The 24071-nt window shown below is 36.4% G+C and overlaps 1 protein-coding gene across 9 annotated transcripts in view; it reads right to left on the reverse strand.

Moving 5' to 3' along the window:
* The window catches only part of PPP6R3 (protein phosphatase 6 regulatory subunit 3), a 56923-nt gene that overhangs the window by 6526 nt on the left and 26326 nt on the right, over positions 1-24071 (reverse strand). For 7 of the 9 annotated variants that reach the window (XM_017810194.1, XM_017810203.1, XM_017810157.1 and 4 more), the window contains 15 exons: positions 23543-23656; positions 22755-22884; positions 20873-21025; positions 19066-19215; positions 18510-18574; positions 16268-16383; positions 15780-15865; positions 11689-11775; positions 9997-10094; positions 7854-7908; positions 7023-7153; positions 6285-6403; positions 4775-4928; positions 3389-3495; positions 2301-2451 (listed from right to left, as the gene is read on the reverse strand). In XM_017810194.1, the coding sequence (XP_017665683.1) occupies positions 2301-2451; positions 3389-3495; positions 4775-4928; positions 6285-6403; positions 7023-7153; positions 7854-7908; positions 9997-10094; positions 11689-11775; positions 15780-15865; positions 16268-16383; positions 18510-18574; positions 19066-19215; positions 20873-21025; positions 22755-22884; positions 23543-23656 (1716 nt within the window). The remainder of the gene's footprint in view (positions 1-2300; positions 2452-3388; positions 3496-4774; positions 4929-6284; positions 6404-7022; positions 7154-7853; positions 7909-9996; positions 10095-11688; positions 11776-15779; positions 15866-16267; positions 16384-18509; positions 18575-19065; positions 19216-20872; positions 21026-22754; positions 22885-23542; positions 23657-24071) is intronic. The other 2 variants (XM_017810211.1, XM_017810221.1) reach the window with 1 other exon arrangement.

Raw genomic sequence — 24071 nt, forward strand, 5'->3', positions numbered from 1 at the left:
TCTACCTGCAGAGCCTGCAAAAATACTGTCTTTTGTATTGCAATATCTCATCAAATTTCCCCATCTAATCTTCCCATCTCATTTGCCTTGATACTCTTTGTATTAATTCCAAACAAAATACTTGTCACCATCACAAGGGGAGTCCTAATTTTTTTATTTTCTAAAGAGGTAGTCTCTTCTAGCATTCTTCCTTCTCATTCTCTATTCTGAACTAAGTTCACAAATCACATTTTTGTCCTTTGCAGCTTTCCACAAATTAACTACTGTGCTTATAATGCTCCTCCTCCCCTCAACATTGACTTCAACATCATAAATTTTCTACTGACAGAAATCTAGATGAAGCTGAAGTCTGGAAGCATCCACTTTGCAAGGTAAACAGGCCAGAATAGGACCTCCTCTCGCTACTCTAATTGTCCCTTAATCTAGACTTTTTCCTAGCAAGGTGATTTAAAAAAGAGCCACTTGAGCACTGACTCAGTATGAGGCCACACTTCTCTATCAGAGTAGAACAGTCTCTATAGTTTAGACCTCATCTTTGAGCCTCCTTCTACGTTTCTTTAACATTTCCTTTCCAAATCAAGATCCCAGAGTCCCCATTGCTAGAAGTTTTCAAGATGCAATTGGACAGAGTGCCAGATAATATTATCTGGGCTCCCCTTCCCACCCAGATAATCTTTCAAGGTCCCTTCTGACCTGGGTAATTTTATAATATCGCCTCCCTTTGCACCTTTATGTCCTTTTAACTATGGTTCAAGCAGATAATTCCATGAAGGTAGGCAGGAACTGCCACCACATACTGCCTCCTTATGTTACTTTTTGCATCAGTATAAGAAGTCACAGAACTTCAAAGTGCACATGAGCTAAAGCAGTTTAAGGAGAAGTTTAAAGACACCATGGATAACTAAATCAAATTGAAAACATCTAAGAGTGAAGACCATATAAAAACACTCTCCAAAAGACAGAATAAACTGGAGAGCAGATGCATAATTTACTAAATCAGCAAGGCATGTCACATCAGTCTGTGCGCTGTCCCAATACTTCTCTAAACTGTTTCGGTTCAATTCCTCTATCAATGCCATTTGATTTATAAGGACTGTACAGTTAAAAATGCTCCCTCCTCTATACTGAAAAACATCAGAATTTAAGTCAATCAGACAATCAAAGGGATGGAAGCAAGAGTGACTGAAAGCTGCTATGTTTCAAGTTCTATTCATTTTGGATGGTTCAGGAATTATCTACTATCACTAGCAGGACAAAGTAAAATTAATTTAATTGACAGGCAGTGCTAAGGACTAACACTGGAAAAGCTTTTTCTACTGAAATCAACTGAGTTTAGTGGTTTTTTTAAGCAACTTCCAAGACATATAGACAATTTCTTTTCAATATTTAAAGCTAGAATAGGGACAGATACTAGGAAGCTATTCTAACAATGAGAAGAGGGTTGCAGGCCAAAATGCTAGTACTATGTTCCAATTTGTTAAGATCAGGGTGGAGGCAGGACATACCAGCTTCAATTAATGAAGGCAAAATTTTTGCAGGTCAGACTGTTTGTAGTCTGTTTCCCTACATAAATATTTGCTACTAAATAAAAAACATTTGATCACTAAATCTAAGATCACAAGATCTTAGTAGATGGGATTAAGTAGACAAAACTGAAATGTGCTTTATTCTCGTAAAAGGATCAAAATGTTGATATATATAATATAGAATTTAACCATATTGTAAGACAGTTATTCTTAAATCACGCACTTCGTATCAGAAGACACTAAAATTAAGGAGTTTCTCTTCTGGTTATTCTAGAATTCCATGTGTCGTTGTAGCCCAGAACAGATTTAACACCTCGTGCATACCACCAACAGTGATCACCCCAAGTGTCTGACAAGCTGCTCTCAAGAGCAGTGCCTGGCTGGCCTTCCACTTCTGTCCTCCATCCTTCTGGATGAGAAGAATGAAATTCCAATCCAAATCTAAGAGTTCTGTGCAAAATTTAAAAAGCTTCGTTTTGATGTGCAATTAACCGTATGTTAAAAGAACTGTATAGGAAAATTGCACAATAATGTGCACCAGGGTCAAAAGTTGATTCAGTCTTCCACTAATAACCTGCCACTGAAACTAAGGCTTGATAAGTGAAGTCGTATGTTACAGTAACTAAGTAGAAGTAAAATTTCAAAACAATTATATTGAATAGTTTCTAGTTAAAGCCTCAGGAATTATCACTTAAAAGAACTCTTTTTAATGACAGTATTCCATCAACAGTGTCTACTTTACAAGGTGGGAAGACAATAAATAGGTATTGTTACCTTTTGAAAACAGCCGTTTCAGTTTTAGCATCTACAGTTAGGCTCAGTGTCTCCTTCATGCTGCCATTCATGACTGTTTCTGTTACCTTATCTGCATTTTCTACATCATCCTCTCCATCTGAGCTGGCCTCCATAGCAACACTTCCTGGGGCTAGAAGTAAAAACAGAAGTAATTTAGTACATGGTTGGTTATGTTTGTATTTCATGAGCAAGCATATAAGCCAATATAACCAGAACAATATTTTTGCAGTTTTGTACACTTCTTGAATTCTTCCTTGCAGAGAGAGTCACCTTTTTTTGCAAGTGCCACACAGATGATATAGAGAGCTCATAAGTACTACTTACAGATGGCTTAAGAAAAAGCCACAGTCTGTTACTTCTTTTTTCATTTTACAGGCCACTTAGTGATTTAGACTGACAATTACTACAAGTTTGCCTAAACAAGACTTAAATAGGATTACAGTGAAGAATTATGTTTCTGTACAGCCAAATTCACAACTCAAGTCCACACAGTTTAAATTTGACACTAGTTTCTGAGTGCAGACAAGCCTTTGGGAAGTCCAGTCTCCATGAACTTATCTGCACTTCTTGCTCTGTCTGTTAGTGATATACATAAAAAAAGTTCATTAAAATATTTTTGTCCTTTAACCAGTTCATACATGTAGAGTAAAAAATCAGTGCGTGCATAATGAACGTGGCTTGGAAAGGAATGAGTAGGAAGGAGAAATCTGAACACACTGAGGCTACTGGCCTGTTGTAACATTGGACAAGACTGGAAGCTACCACTCTTCTTGGGCATCAGCTCAGCTAAGCACTGATGAGAGGATTCTCTAACACTTGGTTTCTGCAAGGCTTTTCTGTTCATGATGTGCAGGCTTTTCAGAGGTAACAGTAACACTGGCTCACGCTTTGAATTGGAAACTATTGTAAATAGTTCAGAAATTTTTTGAAAAGTCATTTTCATTACCTGGCAGAACAGCAGCAGAACCAAAAAAGAGGTCTCTGGAAATCTAAAATTTTAAAGTTCAGGAAGATCTTTCTCAGGTACAACTCCTACAATCAAGCATTTGTGAATGCAGTATACTTACTCTCTAGCTGTGTTGCAAGAGCAGTTACATTTGCACTCAAGGGATCACCTGGATCTGTGTTTGTTTCCATTTCCACAGGAGAATTACTTCTTAAGGAATCTTTTGAGCTTCAAATACAGTAAAAAAAGCTTTAGAAACATTTCTGAACAGCAGAACGAAGTGTTCTTAAAACAGTATTAGTTCTCTATCAAAGCTCACTATAAAGTTCACTAGACCCCTAGCAAAACCTAAAGACAGCAAGTTCGTAGGAGTCTTGGAAAGACATGCTAAACAGAAGTTCAGTATTGCAAAATCCAGCAGGATTGAGCTGAGGATGTTTGATGGTCATTTTATTCTGACTTGTTTGATTTGGTTAGTTTTCTAAATGCACTCTTCGCAACTTGAAAGATGGTTCTCTGAGACTGCCAATGTAGTCATCATCCACTACAAAAGTGATTTCACCACTTAATTGTACATGCAGTATAGCTACAAGTTTTTCATTCTGAAGAAACTCAAAAGACAAGATTTGGCCACTTGAAAAACTTCTCACCATTTACAGAATAATGGCTTTTCTATCCAGTAATGTGGCAACACCAAGTCTTCATTTCTAAACCCTTAATTTGGTTATCAATTTACCCGCCTCAAGCATGAAACAATGCACTGTTTCACATTGAAAAAAAGTCAAACTTTTATATCTGAGCTGTTTTAATGCCCAGAGAGAAAAACCAAAAGCCAGATGTATAAAAGTAAAGTCTTTTGATTCGAGAAGGAATCAGTTCTTGATTGCTAATATTTGGCAACTCAAGATTTACATCTATGTGATTAGGTACATACACAAGACTTCAGTTACTTTCTGTGTAGAGTCCCATCAAAGACAGAACAGCGTTATCTCAAGTGTTCTCAAAATAGTGCAGAACTGCCTAACCTAGTTATTAGAGCTGCACAACTACATGAGTTGCCAAAACAAACAAACAAAAAAACCAGAAAACCCCTAACAAACCAAACAAAAAACCCAACCTATTTGTTTTATAACATCCATAGAACGAAATCATCATAGACATTTTGTGACCTTTACATTCAACAGTTCACGTTCAACCCTTCACTGAGTTCAGTCTACACTAAAAAATAAGCAATTAAAAATATTACAGTCCAAATTTTGGTCAGAAACCAATATTAAAGGACACAAATGTTCATAAAACCCCTTTAAAACAATGACATTAGTATCCACTCGTTCTAGAAAAGCCTGCAATGAAGTAGATCATACAAAGATACGCTGTTAGAACACATGGGACCGTTTGGACACTTTCCATACACTTCGTATTCCACCAGAACTTCACTAACACAGGCTGGTGTAGAGATGGACACCCCAAGGAAACCAAACTTACTCTGAATAACTAACTTTCTTACCTCAAAGAGGATGTGAAGTCAGAAAATGAAGCCCAGCCAGTTTCTTTTGCTGGCATAGGTGCTTCAGTACTCCACACACCAGACCCAACAGAATCCAGACTGGCAGCATGTGCAGTCTCCATGGGTACATCAAAGTTCGCTGACCAGTTAGGTGCTGAAAAACCACCAAGAAGTTCATTAGGAAAAAAATTTAAATAAAGAACATGAATGCACATATGCCTAACACACTGATTCTCTCTATGCACATTCCAAAAAGAGAAAGCAAAATTCCTAACGAGACTTCAAAGCACATGCAGAAAAATCTTCTATATCCTGTTAAAAAATGGATGTATTCCCTAAAAGGAAAATTCTGCTAGTAAGGCAGAATTTTAAGATCAGTAACTCAAGAGTACTCTGCCAAAAAAAGGCTATGTCTATCTGAAGAACAAAACTAATAAATCATACTAGATCACAAGTATAATTCCACTTTATTCTTTAAATTAGCATCAACATTTGTTAACAGTTTTCAGAACTTATTTCTATAATAATGAAAATCTTAAGAGTTTTCATCCCTTTTTCAATTTCTTTAAATAATTTCTCATGCACTAACACCACTGCTAAGTTTCAGAAAAGTTTAAGGCTTTTTACAACTTAAAATATTTATTGGTATTCTAAATTTTGGAGTAATTGTGACTTAATAGCATCTAATTTAGGATAGGTCAATTCAAAATACTTCACCTACCCAAGGGAAACATGTTTTTCATTAACACTTACATACAAAAAAACAGGCTGAAAAGGAAGCTCTGACTAGCAATTAGAAATTCCAACCCAGGCAGATATGGGAGGAGACCCACATGGATCAAAACTTGTTTGACACACAGATGCCAACGACACCAATCTGACAAAAGAAAAGAAAACCCTTAACTTTTCCTTCTATTTTAATTTAATTCCTTACAGTCTAGATAAACACAGGGCTTTTACCTATAGACATTGCCAATTTAACTAAAGCCAGTTTAATCTTGACTTGAATGTGAAAACTTTTCAACCAATTACATCAGTTAAGATTTCACATGATAGTCTCCTGATGCGCACCGTTTGTTCGCACATGAAAACAGAACAATGCAAATTCACTTAGCTTCTGTAGGAAGTCTTTCAAAAGAGCATTGTTAGATGAAAAGTTGGTCTGAAAGGCTTCCAGTAAAAATACCATCTTTCAGGTTTGGAGATTAACAACCTATTAGTTTTGCAGGCATTCAATATTTATAACTGAGTACAGTTAGTCCTTCCCTTTCTGATACTCCTCCTTTTTTTCCCCTCTTGAAGAGTGATAATATGAATTTTAGAAACAAAAAGTAATTCAAGACGTGTAAGGAATTCGAACTTCCCAACATTTGCATGCTCTGTTGTGAGTGGAAAAGACTACTTTAAGACAGTTGGAATAAAAACAGTAAACGAGAAAAATCCTACAACATCAGTCTGCTAGATCTAACAATTTCCTATAACCAAAGCAGTAGGGAAAAAAGCTACGTACGTTCACTTAAGTCTACTTCCATTTTGTCTTCTGTATTGGTGTGCGACTCAAACAAGTCTTGTTTCGTTCCATCCTCTTCTTCAGAATCTGTACTTTCTTCACTGTCTGTACTGCCCGAACTTCAAAGACAAAGAGATAGTTTAAATTTTGCTTTTAGTGTCAGACCCTGGGCACTAAGAAATACTGGAGAATTTGAGGCTAAAAAGAATTACAACAACCATTATTTCTGATAGATAACTGAGATATAATTTTTACATATTAGTACTCCCCTCATTTTTCTCTCAAAAAACCAAGGTTTAAGGTTTTTCACTTGATCAGGTGAAGAGGCTTTCAGCAGATACTGAGGGAGGCTGCAAAGCCCTGAGCTTTGGGGACTAGATGCTCCTTCCCCTCAGTGCATCTTCCTATGTCCACAACCACACTGGTACTGTAGATAAGACAGCGAGGTGTACAAAGGCAGATGGGCTGCCTTGTCCAAGGCAAGAATGGCTGAGCAGGTTTAAAGCAGAGGGAAAGAATAAGCAGCAGGAAAAAAACCCCGAAAAACCCAAAACAACAAACTACAAAAGTTAAAGTGCATCTTCTGCAAATTATGGCTGGAAAATAAAACACTAGAACCATTACCCCATAAAATGGAAATGCTGGACAATCTGTACTAACAGCCAGTCTGAACCAGAGGACAGGTACATTATTACAGGCTCACTATACTGCTACTTGGATGAAAAACACATTTCTTACCTGGAACGCCTCTGGGACTCTGGTGTAAAGGCAATATGTTTTTCTTCCCAAATGTCTTCTTCATCAGAGCCACCATCATCAAACTGCTGTATCCGTTCCTTACAGCATGCCTCAAACAAGGCTATATTGCCCTAAATATAGCAAAAGTATAAAATACATATTTATGATTGATCATTTTACTTACATTAGTAAACATCTTGAAAATATATGACTATTCCGAAGACAATCTTAAACAGTTCTCTAAAAGCAGCAGAAAACCAGAATGTCTTAATAATTTAAAGCTTCTCAAAAAAATATCCAGTGCTGCTTGTTTTACTTGGTTACTAACAAGCTGAGTGAACCAAAGAACAGCTGGGAGTTTCCATCATGTTTAAGAACGGGATAGATCAATGACACCAAAGACCTTTCCAGATAACCTGACCACCAAGTATTCCAGCTTTATTTTCTGTAGGTGATGTCATTTCAGCTCAACCAACAAATAATATCTAGGTTTAGAGTCTCTATTCTTACTTTCCTGTCATTACAATCTCACTGGAAGATTGAAATAGCTTCTAGTCATAAAACACAAGTGTGCAATATGCACAAATTAGATCAAAGCCTGGTCTCAAACTCAGCCATACAAATTTAGAAGCAATTCTGCTTAATACTGACCACAAAGAACAATAACAGTGCCTTCCAATTAGAAAATCTCATGATACAAGAATAAGGTAGGGTAATTATTTTCCAACAATTACACATAAAAGGAGTAAATATAACCACCACCAAAACTTTGAGGTCCCACATAAGTCTAAGCCAGTAATTTTTCTGACAGTACTGGAAACACATACTTACACTTTCATTTGTATTGAGGGTAAAGTTGATGTCCGAGACCCGATCAAAAGAAACACTACAAGAAAAAAGCAGATGTATTCAATAAAACAAGATTTTCTATTATGACATGAAAACATTTCTCTTTGGTTTCTTATTTTCCAATAATCTAAAGACCAAAGACAGTAGTTTCCAACACAAAACAGTCAAATTTCACATGAAGGAGGCCTTGCATTCATGAGATTTTTCTAACTGTAAAATATTTTAAACAGAAGCACAAAACAATGTTACCTCTACGCTACAGTTAACCATAGAGATGCAACAAGTCTAAACAAGTATAACTGAAATTACATACACAAATCTCAAATACAGTACTGTTATGCACTGGAAAAAGCCTAGACCTAAAAAATGCCTAACCTGACTATGGTCTACCATGATACAGCTCAAAGTCCTGCAAATATCTGCATTAGCAGTTCTTACATATTCTAACTGATTTCACCGCTCTATCTAAGGACCTTCTCAACTGGAAGGGGCAAAATAAAAAATGTAATACCAAGTTCTGTTTCCTAACAAAAAGGTATTTTTCAACCAATCACTGAAATATTTTTCCAAACATAAGACTACATCTTCACTTATTAAGCTATCAATCACTTTCACTAAAGTAAATAAAAAAACGTCTGACTAAAAATTATGTTAGGCAACCTAAATCTCTAGGGGACGCAAAAAGAAATAGAGGAGGAAAAGATACAAAACATTACCAGACTTGCAGAAGAGCCAATACATTCTTTGCCTAGCCACATACAGCAGTGCATTCAGCAGAGCATGTTACTACTCTTCCTCTAATCTTCAATGCATTACATAGTAAGGAGAAAAGTAAGTGGTCTAAAGGAACCTAAGTTTCAAGTGTGATTGAATTACTATGCAAGCTACCATCTGAATTATTGTGCAACAGTATGCAGGTAACTTAAAGTGTAATTGATTCTTGCAAAAAAGGCATAACTTTAAAATAACTTTTTCTACAGCTTAATTCAAGTCATGAGTATATAACAGTGTATCTATCACAAATCTCAAGAGACCTCCTTACACAAGCAGTCATCTTTCTACCAACACAAGAGACTTCCAAGGGTATGAACTGAAAGGAATTCCAACTCCTAGCTTTGCCAAAATCCACTTGCTTCTAAAAAAGTTAAGGAGTACCCTGAGTTACTTCCTCTACCATTGTATCTTAATCTATAATCTCAGCATATTATGTGGTGTAAAAAAGCAGCAATGCTTCTTAGATGGCACATACAACCTTTAGTTAGCCACCACTTACTCAACATGTCTTACAGAAGAGCATTGAGATTATTATAAAAATACCCTTCTAAAAACCATCTTGAAGTAATGCTTTTTACTGTTATCTGCATGTTCTTGCATCCCAAACCAAGAGGTATTACAACAATCACAACTGACTCTACTATCAGCAAGAACGTCCATTGTTCACTTTTCCCTTTCTGGTATCAGTTTGCTTAGAACTGAAGAAAGATACCAGTTTTTTTGGGGGGTGTTTTTTGTTGTGTGCTGGTTTTTGCTTCGCTTGTTTGGGGTTTTTTTAACCTGACTAAGACTGTTCTCATTTCCTCATCTTTTACCATATTTGTAGAAGTAAGTCTTAACTGCCTTGACCTTATAAACAAAGGTAGATTTACAATGTCCTTCCTTACTGTCCCCTAAAGTATTCAGAGACATGTTGTTCCTGTAATTTTTTCCAGGAAAACTTAAAAGTAGAGATATTCATCTGGTCCGGTACATAGATTCAGCAAGGGAAAAAAAAAACCACTTTGAGACACAGAGAAAGTGAAAATGCCCCAAAGCAATGCCAGGTCAATGCAGAGCCACAGCTTCCAAAAGCAGAGTTATAATTTAGTTTTTTATTCCCAAGCACTGTGTTCTCAATGTTGACACAACTAGGACATCAGAAAGGAAGATAAGCTGTTACTTTCCTCTGTAAACTGTTCAGAGATGCTTCCATCAATGCACACGGATGGTACAAAAAGACAGGACTGACTGGTAACTGCCTCACATCAGTAAATGCTTCTGTTCACCATCAGCAAAACCACAGCCAAAAACACAGTAAGAAAGAAAATTCACAAGACTATAGCCAAAGCCAGTATAATGTTATACTCACTTGCCGATGTCATCTTGATCAGCAAACTTCTCATCGTTGAAGCCAAACTGGTCAATAAAATTGGACGTCATTTGTTGCATCTGATAATCAGAAAAGGCCTGGCAACCCCAGGACCAACGACAGTGATATAATGATTCTAATAATATTCTAAAATCTATTTGCCCATTTTGCTCCAAAGAAATAAAAGTCTATCTAAACTAAACATAAAAGGACAGGAGAAGGATTTGTCTTAACCTTTAAATTTTGAATGGCAACATCAACTACAACTCTTCTTACATTTACTGACTTGAAAGCCAGTCTAATAGCAGCTTTCAATAAAAAAGTTAAATCTGTAGTTTAATCATATTAATCAGCACCTTTCCAAATGCACCCCGAAGAAACAGTGAAACAACACAGCATACTCTATAATAAAGAAAAAGCTGTCTTTGTTCAAAATAACATGAAGTTATAAGTAGCAAGAACCCAAAAAGTAGATTATATATAGATACTAAAGCACAGTTCCTTATTTATCATGTAGTTCACTAGCAGTATTAGTCTCAGGCACACATACCAGCAGCACCTATTAAATATCTAGAAGACCTAAACCACTGAATATTTTCCATCTCAATGCAGCGTCACTGACACAACCGTACACTTTTTTTTTTAAATAAAGATGCCAGTGTCAACTGCCAAGAGATAGGAATATACACATTAAGGTACATGAGGCCATCTTCTCCTATCCATAACAATAGTTTGTCTCTTATTTCCCAGGACTATAAATTACAAATTATTACACATTCTCTAGGGACTTTTCATAATGTTATTTCCATGTGTAAAGACAGTCAATGCTAAGATATTCTAGGGAATAAAGCTGTCATGTCATCGCTCAGCTACTTGTCCCAGTAACTGAAGGGACACAGTATGGTGGCAAAGTTGAATACAGTGAATATAAAAATAAAACAAAAGAACAGTCAGAAACCCCCAAGTTTAGATTAAGGCATTATGAAAACTGAAGGAAAAAGAAAATATATATAAAAGGAGGAGGTATACAGCAAGACAAACTTGAAAGAAGCAGCACTGGACCATCTGCATTTCTCCAGTTTAACTACCTGGAACTGCTGGGATTGCCTAGGCACAGCAGGTCACTAAGGGGATGCATGAAAAGCACAGAGATATTAGAAGATCTTACTTTCTCACTAAAGCTGCTACAGATAGCACCCAACTTATCAAGTTTTTATTCAGGTGCACCTTACATGTACAAAAGCACTTAATTAGATAAAAATGCATCAGATTTTAAAGCTTGAGCCACCACCCACAATTCAAACTTAGACAAGCAATTACTTATTATAAAAACTATAGAAGATGCATACAATACTAAAGCCAGTCCTAGACTAGGCAGTTACTACACAGCTGTCAGTGTGAGCTGAAAGATTTATTAGTAACCCAGCCAAGGAACGTGTTCCACCTAAGGGATCTATTGGCAATCTTGTGCCACATGGCTCCCACTCTTTCACCATCAGTGAAAGAATTCAGAGATGCATATTATGAGTTCAGTAAGACACAGTTGTGTGCACGCACACATGTCATTTATCTTAAACTTTCTAGATTTATACTTGCTGGCAAGATAAATACAAGTTCCTTTGCTTTTTTAAAAACACCTTAATTTACTTGTACAGAAAGAGCAACTTAAACTGTTAAAAGAATTCAACTCACCTGCTGCAAGGAAGAATCCTGTGAGAAGCCAGTTTCCTTAAAGTCAATTTCATCATCGCTGGAGGAGTGGATGTGGCAGGTAGTGACCTACACAAAGAAAGGGGCTCACTTGGACAGCGTATGACAGACACTCAGCTACACTCACACCATCTGGCTGAATCTGCAGTTCCGTATCAAAACAAGAAACTGAACTATTGATTTTTACCAACTGTAATACCACATAAAACAGACCCTGAAATATCTCCATGGCATTATCACATACATGAAGCCAAAGATTCTGACTACTTCAAAATGACTATTTAACATAAAAAAGCCAGTCTTACAGCTGACAGTTATCTAAAACTAAATGAGACAAAGCCTGAACCTTGTCTTCGGAGTTGATGCCACAGTAGCCACTGTTTTAAACAACAGTAATGAAAGAAAATATGTCATATCATCAAAAAAAATATAACTAGTGGGAATAGTTTGTTGGGTGACACTGCTAGTTAAGCAACATGTTCTTAGAAGTACTCATTTTCAATCAGAACAGCACTCCAAAAGTAGTTTTAGGCTGGGACAGCAATTAACTGAAGTAACAGTAGCAGCAGCTGACCTTTAAGACACACTCTATGAGGGATAACTAGTAAAAAGCAAATCTACAGAAGACAAAGTTTATACTGCACTATAATAAACTGCATTATTTTTCACACTCCTAGAATTTCATGCTACAGATTCTCAAGTGATGTCAGGTGGCTCACGGATTCTTCTTATTTCTTTTAAATACAAGTCTATTCAAAAAAGATAATACAAGTCTATTCAAAGGGAGTACTGAAACACATATAAAGCTTCATACGAGACAAGTCTGTATACTTCAAGGCACTTATATAGCATTCCATACCACGACATGAGCTGCCCTAGATACTGCCACCCTCATGTGGAACATTTTGAGAGGACAAAAGTTAATACACTATCCCTTCTACAATCACAACTTACAAATCCAAGTAAGAAGCTGTTTATTTAGTATTAGTTACTACTAATGAACATTTTCATCTCCAGTAAAAATCTTGCCCTTACTGCTGTAAAAGAAGCAAGCTCAGGACTCTTGGCTAGACAGTACTTTCTCCTCAAAAATCTCCCTTTGGCAATCAAGGGGACATAAGAGCTTAGATTATAGAATCATAGAATGCTAAGGGTTGGAATGGACCTTAAAGATCATTTGGTCCCAACTCCCCTGACAGGTTATTTATTGAAGAATAAATATGAAAAGAAACTAACATTACTCCACTCTAATAACTAAATGGTAGAATGATGCCAGGGAAAGGAGTGGGAATGTTCACTTGCAAAGTGCAGCAGGTAACTCTTGGAGCTCCTCACTGTTCAGCCCAGTCACTTTGTAACACTAACACAGCACCAGTACTTCCCACAAATAATTCATTCTTATGCATGACTTTTTTTGCTTCATTTCCTGGTAACGCTGAGAAGGATTTCCTTAAGTGAAAGGAACTACATGGCAATTCTTCAGGCAAACATGAACAGTTTGTCCTGGAGACTGTTACTTTTAGGCTTGGGCAGGTATATTTTCCTCACCTAGTCTTTAGGTATACCTCAGAAACTTTCAGTACCATGAGTAATACTGGAAGGATGCCACAGAGACACATGGAAAGTTACACAAAGTCTCTAGTACAAACCTAGCATTACAAGCTGTATGTCATTCCTTACTGTACCAGCATCATTAATGCACCTTGTCTAAACTGAAAATCAACATTTACTCTATATTTGTTTAATCTTCAGCTAGGTAAGTGTAAGTAGGAAAGCCTAGGGAAATACTGCTACCTTCTACCAGAAGGACAATTAGCACTGAAAAAACAAAAGTAAACTTCCTGTAAATTCTGCAAAGTGTTTTGGAGAAACTCTGAGACAGTTCTGCATGCTCACTTCTAAGTCTGCAATTACTGTTGTTACAGAAAATGTAACAAGAACTTGTCTGAAAGACAGTAAAACCTAAAGAGGGAGAAAGGGAGTAAAACTGATAAAGTGTTGATAGATTTTCAATATAACAACTGAAAAAGAATAGTTTCATGACTGCAGAAGCAGTTCATTATACATGGAACCCCAGATGACATACCTTGTTCCATTATAGTGAAATAGCTCTCGCTAATCACCAAGTAACCGAAGCACTGAGTACTCACAAGATCAGTTATTTCCAGAGCATTCACACAGCCAACTCAGTGACATATTTTTTAGTTAACCTTACACTATAAGGCTATGTCAGAGCATTGTAAATTCAGTCAGTTGACTGAAGATCAAGTTGAACAGTAAATCAAAGTTCTATCATTCAGGTCAGGAATCAGTGTCTGATATATTTTGCTCAACGTCTTGCTTACCACAGAAAAACTCTGAACCAAGTAAAGAAGTCCACTCATCTACCCAACAATAAGTATAAGCCTAATTCATAGAAAATTAAGAAATGTGTGGTTAAAATCTTGCTCTGGGGACATTGAAAAAATCTGCACTTTACATCAAGTGTATGATTTTTCAGGTATAAACATTAGTTCTGCTAAGTTGCTGTTTGAACCTGAAAAGGATATTTTCATCAACTTGCAGAAGAGCTTGAACTCTCAGACATACCAAATTGTCCAGGTTTATTTGTCTATGGACAAACCCATAGAGACCAAATCACAGATCGAAAGTATGGGGGACAGTAGGGAACAGTATGACTGGGAAGAAATACTGTGGAACTGTGCTTTCAGGATACACTAAAACAATAACCATACTTAAACTTCACTCGGCCAAACAATAAGCTGAGTTTCTATGAGATGTGTCTTTTTATATCTCCTACACATTGTACTGTCCATTACTGATTATCTTTGAACTAAATGCTAATCCTAGGTTCATGGGAATCAATCACACAAGCAGAAACAAAGCCTGACTTCAGAAATTCCAAGACCAAGTTTTCCAGATGGCATTTCAGACAAAAGAAATTGTTTTAATGCTTTGTATTTCTATTATACTGAAAATTGTGGAGTTTGGAAATAAGTTTTCAATTAAGTTTTACTGTTGTTACACCAAGTACATCTAAGCAAATGATTACAAATCTCAAGAGCTCATTAGTGTTATTTATTGTAAATCAGCCTAAAATTCTTCTTCTTCACATAATCCTTCTCTTGGTCTTGACCAAGTAGTTTCCAAACAGAGAAAAATAACAATAATCTACAAGCACTGTGCATTTCTTCGCATTCACAGGATCAAGAAAAATTGCTTTATGTACATCATTTGGTCCTGTCCACAAGTGGCACAGTTTCAGATGAATTTTCTATTGCTTCTACTGAGACCTGCTAGCATTATGCTCCAGTTACTATATTGAAATAGCAAATATAACAAACTATTAGTTTTATAGCCCAATTAATTTAGGACCAGCATAAGTTAATTAATGAAGGCACATGGAATGCACTGCATTCATGGAGAAGTCAGGTATATTAAAATTCAAGGATTGATCTGTTGACATTGGAAACAGCCTCTGCTTATTAAAGTCTCCAAGTGACTACTCTTAAACTGTATGTTTAACATGACTACACAAAACCTCTTCATACCTCTACTTAAGTTTAGCACTTTTCTAAAAGTGTAATCACTACAGCTGCATGCAGAAGGAATGTGGCAGGTGCACAGGAGTATGCAAAGCTATGTGACTTAAGCAAAGTCAGTAACATGCAGTGGAACACAGGTAGTGTTTTCCCATTAAACTTACATAAGGTCATTTACATCCTGTAGATAAAGCAATTAACACTAGCTCCTACACTTTTAGTTTGTACTCTTCAAGCAGACAGGAGCTTTCAAGGACACTAACTTGAAGCTGTAAAGAAGTCCTCATTCTTGGAGATTGTCAGGGATTAGCTATTACAAAGTAAACTTCTGCATTATTCCCATACAAAATATTAATGATATGGCTTTAGTTGAAAAGTATACTAAAGAATTATCAGTTCCATAGCTCAGCAACTAGATAGATTTCTCATAAGTACATAGTATTTTGGAAGACTGACCATGCTGTTGACAAAAAGAAACCGGAGCCCAAGTAAAGTAGCAGCAATTTTCCTACTTTATCCATCACTACTTACCAGGTCCACTGTATTCCTCTTGTTAGTTTCTCCTAAAGAGCTTGTGCAGAATGTCTCCCATCGCTCTCTGACATCTTCTGGAAGCTCTAGCACAGGAAACAAAAAACCCCAAACCAATTTGATACTATCAACAATGAAGCAACACTTAATTTTCAAATGTTTTCTTCCGCTCTACCGAAAATACTCGTAAGAACAGATACATCCTCCTAAATCCATAAAGATTACTCCACCTAGCAAACAAGTCCAAATCAAGCAGGTCAGCATCTCTTTGCATCTACTTCAGGGACCTTTGATACCATTTGAAAAAAAAAAAACAAACAAACTTAAGCATATGCTTCAGGACAGCTGGTTTTAAATTGAATGTTTCAGAAGTAATCAATCTTTTCTTATTTTATCCAATAGTTACCTTTTAATTTAAGTTTGATTAATTTCCTCAGCACTTGATAATGAAAGCTATGAAAATAAATGTTAAGACCATTAATCAATACCTTTAATGAGCTGCTGGACTAGTGTACTGTTTGGCCCCTTATCTGTACTATGCACAATGCAGTTTGCTATCCTTGTCAGGTGACCCATGTAGCCATGCCGTCTTCCTCCTTCAGCCCTGCAAGAGACAAAAGGAATTCAACTGCCCACACTCAGAGCAACTGTGCTGCTATATTCTGTTATAAAACACTCTACCAGAGTCAAGATGCCACACATGACTAATAGCACAGGTGTTCTTAAGCTAAAGAGTTGCATTTTAAAACCAAAGGTTCACAAAAATACTCCAGAATTTAAGGTATCAACTGGTGTCACTACCCTGAGCCAGTTTAAGATACTTAACAACCACTTAAAGTACCAAGAAGGAAATGCAAATACTTCAATATTTGTGTGTGTATGTAGAAAGAAAAACCTACAGCACTATCAAAATAATGACAAAATTAGCAACAGATCCACAGTTTTTAGGAAATTTCTGTTGCTGAGAGTATTTTGCAAAACCACAGTACACCAAACATTCCCTCAGAGCTTTGAGCCCATGATCAAAAGGGAAAAGAACTCTTATGTGTGCTTTAGTATTTCAGAGCTTCTTAACATTACATTGAGCATATCAATTTAAGTTAGGACCATTGCTATCCTGAAATTTAGGAACAACATTTACATGTTTACCAAAGATAAAATTACAAAGCTATTTGAATATTTATTTATGACAGAACTGCTTTGCAGAAACAGGAATTACCAATGTTAGAACAGTGCTCTGAATACCTATTATCAGTTGGAACCATTCTACATCTGACCAAATAGCGATAATGAGAGGTCCAACTTGAACTGATTTTCTAGCATTTAGCTGCAAGGCAACCAGACTTCTGCTGCATCAGTTTAAGGTTTTGTGTTTTAAACAAAAACCAAGACAGACCCACTCAACTGGCTAGACAAACCTCCCATGAACTTGACTGAAACCTTTATAAGGTGACGGCAGTTCAGGAGTAGCTTATGTTATGCAAACACAAATCACATGATTTGATTTCCCACCATCACCTAACACATGAGATAACTGAAATTATGTCAATGCAAAATATCATGAATCAAACTATTACACTGTTTACAGGAACACCTTGAGAGAGATTCTTGTCTTTTTCCCTTGACTACACTTAGGTAACAAATACATTCAAAACAAGCAGCACATGATGATGGCAAAGGTTATAATTTCTAATAAAGGATATGCCACAAAGACTGTTTGTATTTGACAAACTGGACTGATTTGTCATTGCCTAGCCAAAAAGTCTGGAATACAATTGTATCTTCTGTTACTACATGCTTACTTGTAGTAACAGAATCAAACAACTTTTTACTACATCAGATTTTTACCAGCAGAAAGAGTCTAACTGCTGATGAAGTTGGCAGTTCTCTATAACCTCAGGAGAATCGATATAAAATAGAAGACATCAGGGAGAGTATGTCTCCTACAGTTACTTAAAGTCACATTGCTTTTTTTTCTATCCTCCTCTTCAGCATCCTTATTTCCAGGTCAGTTACATTAGCCATATATTTACTATCTGATTCACATAAGACAGGAACAGGAATGTTTTGGGAAGTGGAACTGTCTCAAATAACACACTAGTAAACCTGCAGCACTACCCTAGTTAGCTAATTCAGTATGTTGACAAGTCAGAACTAACATCTACTGTTCAATATCTCCTGAGCTGAACTTATGAGCCTTCAGAGAACTGTTTTACCACCTCAGGTGATGACTTGGGATTTTTTCACCTGCTATAAAAAGTGTTTCAGATAACGTTAGCTACTTGAAACTTATATCCTTTTCAATGCATACTTTTAGAAGGTATTCCATTGCTGAGGACTTGACTTGTACTACTTAGGCATCTGAATGTTGCCCAGTATGTCATATCATAAATAATTCTCAATTGCTTACTCAGGAAAAGTATTTCCTGTCCTCTCAAAACTTACAATATGAAAAAAAAAAAACAAACAAACTGCACTTGAACATGGGTAAACTTTAAAGATCATAGCAATATCTTATACATGACAAGAATGACGACTATTGTATTCTCAGATGGTCAGACAGAAAAGTATTAGAATGCTACAAAAAGTATGAGAGAAAGCTTTAATTCAAATACAAACATGTAAGTCATTTCAGAACTGGCCAGGTCACTTCTGAATTGGTTATACCTTCATTTCACAATTCAAGTCTTATGTAGACAATTGCAGGGAATGAGAAAACTAATTACTCACTGTTTCTTCTCATTCATCTCCCACGCTTCAAGTATTCTTTCTATTAATTGGCACTTAAGGAAGAGCTGTCAAAAAAGCAAAATATGCTTAGTTGCAGTAAAATGGAACACTATTATGCATTTACAGTTGATACTAAAGTCCAAAAGACAACTAAACTTATACTTCCATTAGAAGATTTAAAGTTCAGAAGCAACAGTCAGACTGCAGACAGAAACCTAAAAGCTAAACCCATAGTATTTCTACTCCTCTCTGTAAGTGCTGAGTTGTAGTAGCACAAAGCTATTGAAATAACTACTTTAATTCTTAAAAATAGGAGGAATTTCAAGGAAAATAAATAGCTGCAGCTCTGCACATGTGCTCACTTTGGGGCAGCAAAAAATCTACTCTATGGCAGTTTCAGGTTTGACACCCTGAACTGATATTTTAAGTAAAAACAGAAAAATATTCTTGTTTGCTCTATGCATAAAATAAAACTGGGGTATATTTATGTAAAAGTAGCTGCTACAATAGCCTGGAAACAGGAAAATTCAAGAGATTCACAAAAAACACAACTTACATGTTTCAGTAAGAGATTGTCCCCAGTGGAATCCTGATCTGTAATTGTGCCATTGTCCGTGCTTTCAAGAGGACTCGCAAGAATCAATGCAATACAGATTTCTACTTGAGTGTGCAGAAAGTTATTCCATGTATACTTAAAAAACATGTCCTGAAAAACAAATTCACCAAGGTTTATACAAATCAAGATCTTTTCATTAAACATAACTGATTGTCTCACCCCACCAAATCATATGAAATGACTACACTGGAAAAATTCTTTAAGTCCTACACTAAGTATTATAATGCAAGAAAAAATGTTACCTACAAAAACATTAATTCTTGTGCTTGCCATTATCTAAAACCAAGGGATACTATACCAGATCAGAACAAGAACTCAGCTGTAATGGGATTTATTGCAGGTGTCACCAGTAATGCACTTTCAGACTACAAAGACTGGGACAAATGCTGCACCACACTTACACTGCTTCTGCTAGCTACAGGCCAAAAACTCCCAGAGTCAGAAGGGTAATTTATGACCTTAGGAGTCCTTGACAGATTTCTCTTTCTTGAGTTCACTTAACCTTCCTAGCACCTACAGTACCTTTTTATAAATGTGCTCCTCACTTGCATGAGATTCCTTACAAGATACTATCTACCTATTTTGAACCCATCACCTACTAATCTTATTCTTATATTACAGAAAGCTACCTCAGATAATCTAGATGCAGTTTAAGATTAACAAGGCACAAGACAAACACTGAGGTTGAGACACAATAAGCAGCGTTCATCTAGTCATGTTCCTGCTTCTCCCCATTTTTTCTTTTAAACATAGGAAAGATTTTTTCCAAGCTTTATGCTTAGTTATTTTAGACTACTTACAATTACTTTTTTCATTACGTAAAATCTGCAACAGAAAAGTGTGTTCGAACCTCACTGAATTCAGTTTACAAAATAATCTAAGTATAAAAACATACAAGTATTCATAGCATGTATGTTCCCTTAGACAATGGATCCAGGAAAAACTTCGGCTACAATGAAATTAGCTATTTGTACGTAAGTTAGCACCTGCCTGCAAACCCAACTGTGAAAAAAATCTGAGATGAAAACATTTCACTCATACTGTATTAATCAGTGGCAGGAAAAAGGGATTTTGGACTAAAACGATTTGGGGTAGAGGCAGTATTTACACCTTAAGTTTGCAACTGCCTACTTAAAGTTTACATGCTGTTCAGAAACTAGTTTAAGTTCTACATGATTTGCTAGTTATTTTTTAATCAATACAAACACTTGAATTTCTTGGGTGAACCTCAACACAAAGAATACACCTGCTATAGTGGAAGCATAGGTAGGAAGTACTCAAAGTAGATCAGCAAAGAGCAGCGAGTTAACCGAGTTCATTGTGCTTTGAGGTTTGAAGGTGCACAAGCTTCCTTTATAGGACAGTGCTGAGATACCATTTGGTGGGCCATAAATTAAGTGAGGAAAAGGGGTTTTGAGGGAACAACTTAGGTAAAGAATGAAAACAGCAGTGAAGCCTTGAACGTGGCTGAAAACTTGAGAACATACAAGTGAAAATAAGCTTATGAAGAAAATCACTTCATGTACTTATAAAGGTGTAACAAACAAGAACCATTTAACTGATCATAGAAAAACACTGACTTCAGACAGATTAATTTAACAGTAAAATCCAATCTTAAAAGTTCTTAAACCAAGCAATACAAACGTGCTGAAAAGTTAGGTTGGAAGATTTTCTGCAGTGACAGAAAAGTCAGACAAGATCCTAATAGCAATCTATAAAAATAAAGAAGACAGTATTAAGTTCTTACCAGTATTACTCCTATGCTGTTAAGTTCTATGAGCTCCTGATTCACACTGCTTGTATTCGTCTGTAAAAGGCTAGATATTAATCTAATCACGTTTAAACGCGTGTTTCCCACAGGTGGATCCAGTACACCCCAGGTTGTCTTCATGACACTTTTCTGGAAAAGAAACAAGGTACATACATAAAACCCATTAAAATATTTAAAAAAAAAAATCAGCTCATCATTACTACAAACAACTGACGAAGTAGTGCTTAAAAATAAATACAAGTAGTCCTTGAACAACTGTCTTACCTTCACACTGCAAAAAACTATTTTTAATGCCAAACACTATCACTTATTTTAATTCCAAAGACAGGAAGCACTAAAACCAGCCACATGAAAACAATGACTTTGTAAAAGTTATTGTTAACTACACACAGGATCTCAAAGGAGATGAAGTCTACTCAACCCTGAATTAGGAGCTGGTTCCTAAGAAATGATTCCCACTAGTCGATCCCGCTATAGTCTACATTGCTACAATATACACAAAACAGCTAGATGGACAATCTATAAATTTATCATAACGCCTCAGCAACCCTAACTTCATATACTTGAAAATAATTTCATTAAGCAACCAGCATCTCTGGTGTCTTACTCTAAATTTAGCTGGTTAACAAACCAGAAGTGTGGTCACAGTGCCAGCCAGTAAGAAGAATCAGTAGCAAATGTGAAATGAACAGGGGAATTCATAACGAAAATGTCTCCCTATCCTAAGACATAAATACATTTTGACAAGGAGACCAGTACTGCCTACTGTAACCCTGGATGTCATATTGTTGCCTCACTAGCATCAGAAAATGCCACCCTTGCATCAGAAAATGATGACTGACATCCTCTAAGCTCATTTAGTCCACTTCTTAAACCAGGCAAATATCTAAGATTGCTCATTTAACTAGTGTTCAAAATGAGCAACTTCACCAGCTGACTTATTCAAATGCTAAGTCCAACAATCAGAAATTGTTCAAGTATCTTATGTGACCCTGCTTTTACATAATATAGACCTGTACGTTGCCATGTTGTTGCACTAAGTATAAGACAGTTTCTTCGCATTTTATTGCCTCTTTTGCATTCATAAACTGTTTTCATCTTTAACACTACCTTGACTCCCTATCAGGTATTTTCATACACCTCTGGTCTTTACGTGCACTTTGGTCCACAGGTCCCTCTTTATTAAAAACTGGGGCACCCAGTTCAGGGTGCCATGCTCCAGTTGAAATTCTGCCAGTGAAAATGTGAGTGAAAAATACCAATGGATCATAGGTATACCCCCTATTTACACACTTTTTCTCTTTTTCAAGATCAAGACAAATAAAGTTGCTTAAATCAGTTAAAAAGCCCAAGGAATTTAACATGCCTAGAACGCAAAGATGTGTCATGGAGCTGGTCTGCTTGGGTCCTGGGAAAGACTAGAGAATTGTGCAGGCCTAATGTGGGCCACAGCAAAATTCTAAACAACTGAAGCATCCATAGTCTGTGTTTCCTCTCAAGACAGGATTTCCAAACAGAAAACTGGACCCAACTTGAGAATATATATATGTGTGTGTGTGTGTGTGTGTGTGTGTATAGCAAATCTCTTTTGATTGCTTTCAGAAAGAATTAATTCTTCACGACTACTCTGCTAATTAAACAACGTTTATGCTGGAAAAGCAGATCAATTAGCATAATACATTACTGTTCATTATTCTTACTTGTCTGAGTCAAGGTTCACAATAGGCTAGGAAGTAGCCTGAGCACCTGCCTGAAAGCTGTCAGACTAAGCTTTGTTTTTTATTATAATCTGCCTAAAACACAACCACATAGTGACAGTCTTGCTTTAATTAATTCGGTAACACAAAGTTTCACTTACTTTTGGAGGCTCAAGTAGGAGCTCATGGAAGGATGAAAGTCGTGCTTTTATGGCTTCTAAAACACTTTTGTTGACAGAGTATGTGGAATTGCTCATGCCTGGAGGACAGATCTCTGTATGGCCCTCAAATCTAAAACACACACAAGTAGGATCTGATAATTAATATCAAAACAAGTTGTAAAACATCTTTGAGGTATGTAAAAGGATGTGAAAAGAATGAAGAGGTAAACAATGCCAAAACATAGGGTTACACATATAAATTAAGTGTGAGGTAATGGCTGAACAAGATTTTCCCAAACACTAGCCCTAGTATTTTTAAGTTTATTGGCTTGAAATCTCAAAAATAGTTTTGAGATTAAAAATTACAGTTCTATTTGCTCTTCTGAGGCAGATGAATAGCTTCATTTGTCTATCCCAAGCATAAGTTGCACGTACCAGAGAGATCTGTTCAGCAGTTTCTCCAAATGAAGTTGTAACAACATGACAAATAACTTTTTAAGAAGTCAATAATCACTCACTGCACTATACAGAATTACCCTATTCCTTGTATTCCGAAATAAACTGATGAAATGTAGTAAGTCTGATCTGTCAAGTGGCACTTCAATTAACTTTCAGAAAAAACTGCAGAAAGACTAGTCATTTAGTTAAAGCATTGCAAAGCCAACCACAATCACTTGGCTTGTGTTTTTACTCCTGCAGCTACAACAGACACAGAAATGGTTTGGTCACAAGTACATGGAAGACACTTGCTACTGCAGGCATAATTCAAGTGAAAAAGTAACACTTACGTCTGTCGTCTTGTCTCAAGTAAGGTCAATAGTATTTGGATTGCACTGACTATTGCAGATTCATTTTTTTCTTTATGAAAAATATTAGACAGGAGTTGCTCTATGATTTCTTGTCTGAAAAGAAAAGCAATGGCATCAGGTAACGCTACTTTCAGGATACAGTTGTTAGCAGAAGTAGCTACCGTTTGCCCACATAAAATTAATATGGGGATAATACCAAGAAAACCAGTAGCCATTTCAGGCTAGCAGGTATCACTAGGACAATCACTCCCATCCTCAGTGTCTCAATCATATTTTTCAATTCCTTCTACTTATCTAGGTTTTTGATCTAACCAAAAAAGAAAAGAAAAAAAAAAAAGGGAATTTTTCAGTCAGACCAAAAACCTGGTTCAGCTTGCCATAACAGCCACATAAACCTAAACCTATAACAGCAAAAGGGAGAAGGGAGTACAGGAGAATCTTCTCTGGCAGAAACATACACTTAGATTAACTCAGAACAAGTAACAGAACAAAGTCAAAATCTTCCATG

The sequence above is a fragment of the Lepidothrix coronata genome, unplaced genomic scaffold (genome assembly GCF_001604755.1).
Source record: "Lepidothrix coronata isolate B3197 unplaced genomic scaffold, Lepidothrix_coronata-1.0 Scaffold1, whole genome shotgun sequence".
Classification (NCBI taxonomy): domain Eukaryota; kingdom Metazoa; phylum Chordata; class Aves; order Passeriformes; family Pipridae; genus Lepidothrix; species Lepidothrix coronata.